Source organism: Takifugu flavidus, unplaced genomic scaffold (genome assembly GCF_003711565.1).
Source record: "Takifugu flavidus isolate HTHZ2018 unplaced genomic scaffold, ASM371156v2 ctg696, whole genome shotgun sequence".
Taxonomy (NCBI): Eukaryota; Metazoa; Chordata; class Actinopteri; order Tetraodontiformes; family Tetraodontidae; genus Takifugu; species Takifugu flavidus.
Genome location: NW_026622307.1, coordinates 1 through 9,109, shown reverse-complemented (window position 1 = coordinate 9,109; position 9,109 = coordinate 1). Strand labels below are relative to the sequence as shown.

The following is a 9,109-nucleotide window of genomic DNA, read 5'->3' as shown; positions in this document are numbered from 1 at the left end:
AGCGAATAAGAGCGAGACAGCCGGGAGGTCGACGTTTTCCCTTCACGCCTCTGTGCTGAGGAACAGCTTCCTCCAGTCGCCTCTGTTTGTGCTGTTAGAAAAGAAAGAGCAGCACGGAACGTAAGGAAAACGACTAAAAACGGCCTCAACCATACAAAGCAGCAAGAACATCTAGTTCAATTTCTTTATGACCCCAAAAACCTGAATTCAGCAAAACAAATTATTCAATCGATAAATTAAGTTTGCCAAAAAGTAATGAAAAAAACAGCCGCAGTAAGAAAAGGGATTTATTGTGTGAACTATTGATCCGTAAAACACTGGCTGAATATATGAGGTGGCTCCTGCCCCGCGTTGATGGCGTCTGTAGGAACAAAGCTGGGAGCTGCTGGGCTGCAAAAAGTCCAATAAAAAGTCCAATGAGAAGATTATCTTTCACTTTCCTCCCTCTAAAAAAACCTCTCACTGTCTACTACCCCCATCTGACCAGTTCCTGGGCCAACGAGCAACCACAGCAGACAACCACACCGCAAAGGTGGAAGCTTTACTCTATGTAGTTCAAGGTTAATTTATGCTTCCTGCTGTCACATTTGAGCGACAGCCTACATAAGTGACGCCTAATGAGAAAAGGAATTTATAGCTCAGCAGGGATGAGATGGAGCCAACGAGTCGAGCCTTAAAATAAAGCCACATTCTGATACGTGCACAACCAACCCCCGCTTCCCCACAAGCTCTCCTTCCGGCTGCATTTATATAAACTGCCCATTTTATGGAGTCTCACCATATCTGTCCTGGCGTCGCATCGGCTCATCTGATTGTTACTAACCCGGTTTAGTGGACAAAAGCGCTTTAATTAAAGGGAACGCATCGGAAGAAGGAAGAGCTCCAAAGGGCGTTCTACTTGTTTTACATACAAATTAAGCTCTTGCATATTTAATCGTATTGTAATGGATTCCTTTTCATTCTCTCTCTCTCACACACACACACAACATCCAATATAAGAAATGTAATTATAAATACCTCCAGTTTCTTAGACCACCAACAGGTTGATGTATGTCTTACAGATGACAATAAGGATGATGATGAGGATGAGGATGAGGATGTCCTGTTTGATGGAGCTGGACAGCTTAAGAGAGTCTGAATTAAAGATGAAAACGCATCACAGGCACACACAAAACACCAATCTCCATCACAGCCCTGGGCCCAGCGCTCACCTCCCAATGAGCACAAACTCGCCCACCAGCCTCTGCCGCCTCATGGCCATGAGAATTCCCCGCACCGTCATGCCCTCGCAGAAGCAGGCCACCACCCTGGCTTTGGGCAGGTGGCCTCGCAGCTTCTGCAGCAGCTTATCGAAGCTGCGTTCGCCAGCGTTGCTGTATATCTTGTCGGAGTGGGCGATGCAGATCCCCTCCTTTGCCGCCATGTCTTTGAATGCCTCCATACCGCTCTCGCCATAATTACCTGCGGAGAGAAAAAACAGAAATAAAAGTCTTTATTTCCTGTCATGCTAAATAAACATAGGTGGAATAATTATACGGGTGGGACGCTGTCGGCGCTCTAGAGAATCCGTTGATTTTTGTCCCCATTATGGCGTTAGATTCCCCAGTTTTGCCAGAAACGAGGTCACCTACTTTCTGTACTCCAGGCAAAGGCTGCTTAAAGCCATCTTTTCATCGCCGTGTGAGGTTTACACCAGCCTGTGCCGCGCCTCCTTCGGATGTAACAGCCATACATACTGTATGTATACGCATTTAAAGGGACTCTTTACCCCAGTAAAGAGATATTTTAACACCATCATCATCTCCATCAAGTTGCTGCCTGCAGGTATGGGTGAAATGTAATAAAAAAGTTTTCATTACCAAAACCAAAAACCGCTGGGATAACTACAATGTTGTTACAGTTGTTACAGTGTAATAACCACACTGTAATAAGTACGTTTTGGCTTGTCATTTGTTAATGCTTCTTGACTGGATGGATGCTAATATGAGCAATTAAACTAAGCTAATGCTAGAAAAGGGTGGGAAGTGGATTATTGATACTATTCCATTTTTGCTTTATTGTTGATTGCTAATCTCTTACTGCTTAACTCTAGATGGGCTATAATAATATATATTCTTTGACATGGTTTATCCCCTAAAAAGGAATGTTCCTCATGCAAAAGAATGCTTTTCTTTTAATCCTCCCTTTGCTTGCCCTTTTTTATGGAATAAACAATCCGGTCGGGATTTAGCTCTTATCATAATCATGAGGGATTTAGTTCCCCTGGGTAAGACTCTGAGCCAGGAACAGGTTAAAAAAAGGTGGAACTCAACTGAAATATTGATGAATATTTGGAGAGTATTCAGAGATAGAAGAAAACAAATACATAATCTTTTGGGACTTAAATGTCAATTTGGAAAATACCAACGGGAGGCTTTACTAATAAAAGGTAACGCTAAATTCAGCGAATGGTGCATTGTGAGTGTGAGCAGCGGCTAAAAGTTGAAGTCCGTCAAGCACCGGGGGGACTTTAAAGCTCCTGGCAGATGTTTGCTGAAAAACTCGGCCAGATTTGCCACATGATTACAGAGAGTGGACCCAATAATCTACCAATTGCATATCACTTTTTCTGTCATGACACACATATGCTGGCAACAAACACAATGAGAGTTACAGTTTAGTGGCTTCACGGCTCGCTCTGCTGCTCAACACCTGAACGTTACCAGATATGAAACAAACATCCGCTCGTCCTTGGACATGAATGCTGCTCCATCGGCACCGGTCACAGCGGCTGCAGTCAAAATAATGGACTCAAAGACACAGAGTTAAAGTCTCTTCTATGTCCTGTAACCAGGCTCCTACTACCCTCAGAGCTCAGCTGTCAATCATCTCTCCCCACAATCTTATCAATCAAATCAACATTAATGGCTGTATACTACAGCCCGCCACCAGGGGGCAACGGTGGGGCATAAGCGTCACTTTATCAAGTGATTTTAATTTATATTATCCAGAGAAATCCAGAATAATCCAGTAAGACCCAGTCTCACCCTCTGTGTGTATGGCAGACACGTAGCTCCAGTTGTACCTCTTGACGATGTCCACCATGGCTCTGGCCTGTTGCATATCTGATGGCACCACCCTCATGAAGTATTTATACAGGCTCTGTTGGCAGGGAAATAAAGAGGGGTTGGACGACCTGTTGTTACTACTGGATCTCCCCAGGATCTACCACAGATCCTACCTTGTCACTGAGGTCCACGCTTGTGGCCGAGTAAGCAATCTGTGGGATGTTGAACAGCTGGAGGAGGTTTTGCACCTGGATGGCCACAGAGCTGGACCCGGGTCCAATCAGGCCCACGATGGGCTTCTTCGCCTGCATCAACATGCTCCCCCCTCCGCCGTGCACCTTCCCTGGCTCTCCTCCTCCTCGTTGGACACCAGCGTGTCCCGGATGAACTCGATGCTCTGCTCCAGCGCCACCGCCGAGTGCCAGCACGAGTCCCTGCATTAAAAACACGTTTGCTTCAGCTTCTCCAGCTGGAGCTTCTCCTGCACCTTCAGGGGACATCGAGCATAGAACCCAAATACTTGTGCTTGTGTTGCTTAAGTAGGGAACGTTCAGTAAATCTCTCCCAGAATGAAGCCAGTTATTGCTCTTACGTGTATCGACACTATTGTGTGTAGGTTTCAACGGTGCTTCAGGACGAACCCTGAGCCCCGAACCCCAACCCAAACACTAACCATATACTGTCAATACAAAAGGAGGTCTCAGTTTCCACCTGATCTCGCAGCCCAAGCTGATATTGGGGAGGATCATGGGGTCTGCGTTGATCCGGTCCAGCGTGTGCATCATGGCCTCCACTCGCTGGATCCCATACTGCTCACGCACGGCGCCACATTTCCTCTCATGGACCTGGTTAAAAGGTGAGTCGGGATTACTGGCGCACGACCACAGCAACTGTTGACGCGTGTTGTGGACGCGGCTACCTTGTCTGCAGGTGGCTGGTGGTGAACAGAGAACAGGGCTCCTATGATGATGTCACCAGGGATGTGGGCCAGCACCCTTCTCTCGTTGTTCTGGGCGCTGACCCCCGCCCGTCCTCTGAGACCGAGCCAGCCAGGGTCAGCTCCCAGGATCACGCTGGTTACCAAGAGCGTGGCTAACACATTTCCCATCAGCGTGTCCCTCCGCTCACCTCCTGCCATGCTCAGGCTCCTTAAAACTCAGGCTCAGATGAATATTTGCTGACAGTCTTGGTGGTGAGAGAGGAAAGGATTTGATTCCTAAAGAAAGACAAAGATCTCTCAAACAAATGACTCAATTAAAGACTAATCCAACTTAGACACTAAAACATGCAGTGAAGTGTCAGAAGCTACACCAGACCCGGGGATCTATGTGCAATTATGGAGCCATTCATTATTTTGCATGCCACACTCTTTTATGCCAGATCTCCAGCTCTCCTACCTCATTTCTTGCAGCAGTCTTGCCGTTGCCGTTCCTCTCTGAGAGCATTTCCATCACAGAAGAGCTGCACAAAAAAGGGAAAAAAAGAGGCTCCCGACTCTCTGCTCAGCCTCTGTCTGGTGCCTGGTTACAGCAAACTGCAAATAGCAGCAGATAATATAGACCGTTACTGGAGCATGTTTGACTTACTGACGCACACACTCTCCTCCTCCTCCTCCTCCTCCTACCTCTGAAACAGAGGAAGGCGCAGCAAGGATCAACAGAGGCCAAACGAGACACAACAAACTAGCAGTCAAAGTGAATAATTAACCAAGCAGCCTAACGGATTTTCTTTGTTTTGAAATACATGAATTAATGTGTGGTTTTCTTTTATATGCAATCCATATTTATTTCCATGCTTTTGTGGGTTTTTAGGTAAATATGGAGGGATGGATGAGGGAATGTGACTGATGATTGTCCATCTTTCACAAAGCTTCACTGGGGTCCTAAACAAGATTAATTATCACTAGCTTCTTTGTTGGTATGAGACGTTAAAGAGAATGCTTTTTCCGGTGAACTTTGGCAGGTCTGTGGGTTAATTGGGGTTGTTTTGTAGTGGCTCACAGCCTGGAGACAAAGGAATGAAATAATTCAAACGGAGACAGGGAAGACACCGAGGAAGAGGAGGAACGAGTTATTCCAGAGACGCTGATGATGGGTGGTGAAACTGCGCCCTCTGGTGGCCAACGGTCCCATTTAAGTTGTGTTTCGCGAGTTTGCTACCGCCTCCGCGCGCGCGCGCACACACACACACTGATATAGTCCATTTGAGCTAATGAAAATCAAACCCTCCTGGGAGAGATGAAGCCATCAAACAGCTGAAGAGAAAAAGTTCTGCTGTTCAAATTAACGATAACTCCGTAACGACTCTGAGATACTATTCCTGACCATTGACTGTCTTATCATCCCTGTTTCTTTGTGTGAGGGATTTTGGCAACAAAGTTGACATTATTAGATAGCAATACATCCCAGAAGTTGGACTTAGATCTTGACTCTGTGTCCCATTGACAGGTTTCTGTCTCTTTAGATGAGGTTGGATACTTTGGACACTAATTATTACATCCAATCTGATATTTTTAAATAAGATTTTAGAGAAACTAGTGTTTAATCAGTTAAAATGTTTCTATGGCACGGCATAAACTTCCACAGTTATGCAGATGATATGCACCTTCCCAAGTGGATTTTAGACGTTAAGGTCGTGGATGGCAGGCATGTTTTTTCACAACTCAACAGGACAAAACAGAGGTTCTCAGCCCTGAAGCACTGAGAGAAAAACCTCATTCTAAACTGGAGGCATTGGCACTGAACCATCTGAGAATGTTGAGAACCTCGGTGTGGTCTTTGAACGCAACATCAGTGTGCCTGAGCCTTCAGGATCAGTTTTAAGATTACTTCCATGGGTTTTAAAGCTCTTAATGGTCTTAGTCCTTTTTATTTGTCAGATATGGGTTTAACTCATGAGACATCCAGAAGTATCAGGTCTTCAGATGGAGGCAAAACTGAGGGAGAAGCAGCTTTTTATTGTTACGGTTTCTAACTGTGGATCAGACCTGGCTGTGTGTGTGTTGTGTGTGTGTGTGTGTGTGTGTGTGTGAGTGTGTTTTGTTTTGTCTGGCTTGATGCTGTAAACCTTCTGCTAGACTGTATTTGCATGAAAATAAATCGAACAAATCAATAAAGACATGTAGAGCTTTACGGTCGCACTGAGGTGTTCCTGTATCAGTGATGATCAACACTATTGATCACTACTGTCAGTTTAATAGTAACGACATCGCTGTCAGGTTCTGCTGCAGACAATTCAAGTGGATTTTCAAGGTTTTGGACCCTCACTGCTGAGTGTTCTCCAAAAGTTTGACCAAAACTCCGATACGGCTGCTTTAATTTCACTGAGAATATACTTTCTTATGATTTTGAAAAAAACAGCAATCAAAATCGTCTTTGTGTCTTTGTGTATTTTGCAGTTGTACACACCCCCTCGTGAACGATAGAGAACTCTTTGTTTCTCTGACGATGCTGTCATGTGACAGGGCCATCATTTGACCACATGAAGGTCCCTTCCTGGAACGGTTGCTGGTGGGCGTTGATCCAGAAATGTTCTCAGGTGACTTCTCAACACCACAAGGCAGCATTTAGGAGAGAGCTGGAGCAGCCGGCAGCCTGGTACGCAGCACATGACCCTCCCCTGGACACCAAGGAGATGGTTGTGGGCTTTAGGAGGACTGGACTGGCCGCATCTCCCTTTGACCCCCGATGACCCCCATTGTACAGAAGCTGACCTGCAGACACAACACCAGCGGGCCTAGTTAATGAGAGCATATAGGCTGAATCACAGATACTGAATAAAAATTAAGCTGAAGGGAATTAGTGCCGTGAAGATGTTGCCCTTCCGATGTTTTCCAGCACACAGCCATGGGAAAGATGCGACCCCAGTACCCCAGTGGCATTTTTTGAAGGATCGAATTAATGGGCAAGACTTGTTGAACATATATTTCTGTCAAATTCATAAAAACCCGCTGGAGCTGGGATGTGGAGCAGGATATCCATCACTTTGATCAGAATTCACGTTTAATGTGGCTTCGCATTAAACAACTGCTCACAGGAATGAATGGGGAACGCACAGGAGGGGCCTGTGTGTTTCAGAGAGAGGGAAAAGGGAAGGTTAAGTTAAGCCCCTGACGCACATCCTACCCCCATGATCCAGGGGTAAACCGACATGTGATTGCCTCCACAGAGAAGGGGGGGGGGGGGGGTGCATGCCCGAGGAAACACTCAGAAGACTCTAATCTCGTGTGAGAGTCCAATGGGCCGCAGGATTCTGCTCAGAGTTCGGATTTCTTGGTGTCTTGGTGTCTCCTGTTTGCTCCAATGTGGCTCCTAACTCTCGCGACTCTGCTCCTACGGGTCGCGCCGAGCCATCAACAGTTCCCACGTCTGTGCGCCACCGCGGCAGCTTTGCGCACTAAAGAGTGCTGCCCGCCGTGGGACGGGGACGGCTCTCCCTGCGGGGCCAGCTCAGGCCGGGGCTTCTGCCAGGACGTGGAGTTCACGCACCAGCCTGACGGGCCCCAGTACCCCTTTATTGGGCTGGACGACCGCGAGAAATGGCCCTCGGTTTTCTATAACCGCACTTGCCAGTGCGTCGGCAACTTCATGGGTTTCAACTGCGCAGACTGTAAGTACGGCTACTTTGGGGCGAAGTGTAGCGAGAGGAGAGAGTCTCTGAGACGGAACATTTTGCATTTGTCCCGATCCGAGAGGATAAGACTGGTTTCTTACCTGAACCTGGCCAAGCAGTCAGTCAGCAGCGACTACGTTGTAGCCACTGGGACCTACGAGGAGATGGAGAACGGCTCCAACCCCATGTTTGCAGAGGTTTCCGTGTACGATGTCTTCGTGTGGATGCACTATTACGTGTCCCGGAACGCGCTGCTGGGTGGGCCTGGGAATGTGTGGACCAACGTGGACTTTGGTCACTGGGCGCCAGCTTTTCCTCCCGTGGCACCGCGCGTACCTGCTGCACTGGGAGCGCGAGATCAGGAAGCTGACCGGAGACCCGACCTTCTCCATCCCGTACTGGGACTGGAGGGACGCGCAGGGCTGTGACGTGTGCACGGATGAGCTGATGGGGGCGCAGAGCCCCCAGGATCCCAGTTTTCTCAGCCCAGGGTCGGTCTTCTCATCTTGGAAGGTAAAAGTTCTCCTCTCGAAATAAATGTGCCTAAAATAAATGAAAATATCTGTCTGTCCGTCCGTCCGTCCGTTTTTTTGCAGTACCATTAGATGCTCTCCTGTTTCTCCACCAGACTTTGTGCTCCACACCAGAAGATTACAACAACAGAGGCGTGTTATGCGATGCCAGACAGGAAGGCCCGCTGCGTCGGAACCCTGGGAACCACAACCGGAACCTGGTGGAGAGGCTGCCGACCTCGGCGGACGTGGCGTTCACGCTCAGCTTAACCCAGTATGACACCGGGGCCATGGACCGCAGCTCCAACATGAGCTTCAGGAACACCGTGGAAGGTCAGATAAGCTCCGCCCTGCAGCCGGTCTTTTCTTGGGCGTTTCCCCTTTTGATGCTTATATAAATCTATAGGGTTCGGGGATCCAAAGACTGGCCTAGGAAACAGTTCCCGGTTGGGAATGCATGCTGCCATCCACGTCTTCCTGAACGGAACGATGTCTTCTGTGCAGGCTTCAGCAAATGACCCCATCTTCCTTCTCCACCATACTTTTGTTGACAGGTGAGAGAAGAAGGCCATAATTCACATTTAAACTGCATTTAATACAATTTTCCACCTCATTTACCCATAAACCTTCGTTTACTCCTCGCGGGGGACGGTTATTAGCTAGCCAATACGCACTTGAACCACACTAACCTTTTTTAAGGGCGGAAACACCTAAAAACTCCACCTGACAGCAGCATATCTGTGAAAGTATTATGAGCAGTGGCTCAGGAGGCACAGACCTCCTCCATCCCAGTATCCGGACTCTGACGCTCCAATCGGACACAACGGTGGATACCACATGGTGCCCTTCCTGCCGCTCCACAGGAACAGAGACTACTTCATCTCCAGCAAGGACCTCGGATATGAATATTCAAATCTGCTCGATGCCAGTGAGTCCAGT

At 47.7% G+C, this 9,109-nt stretch overlaps 1 protein-coding gene, 1 long non-coding RNA gene and 1 pseudogene across 2 annotated transcripts; 1 reads left to right on the top strand and 2 right to left on the bottom strand.

Annotated features, from left to right (window-relative positions):
* Window positions 1-1,109: 1,109 nt before the first annotated feature.
* On the bottom strand, window positions 1,110-4,638 carry LOC130521097 (metabotropic glutamate receptor 5-like; annotated as a pseudogene).
* A 1,777-nt stretch (window positions 4,639-6,415) lies between these two features.
* Window positions 6,416-8,291, bottom strand: LOC130521099 (uncharacterized). The gene is made up of 2 exons (XR_008949181.1): window positions 7,760-8,291; window positions 6,416-6,759 (listed from the first exon to the last, which is right to left on the bottom strand). It is a non-coding gene; the product is annotated as an uncharacterized LOC130521099 (long non-coding RNA).
* On the top strand, window positions 7,278-8,849 carry LOC130521098 (tyrosinase-like). Its single transcript, XM_057024747.1, is given in 4 exon segments — window positions 7,278-7,969; window positions 7,971-8,171; window positions 8,287-8,503; window positions 8,577-8,849. Coding segments are annotated over 4 exon segments (1,191 nt in total). The 5' UTR covers window positions 7,278-7,348; the 3' UTR covers window positions 8,729-8,849.
* Window positions 8,850-9,109: the final 260 nt, after the last annotated feature.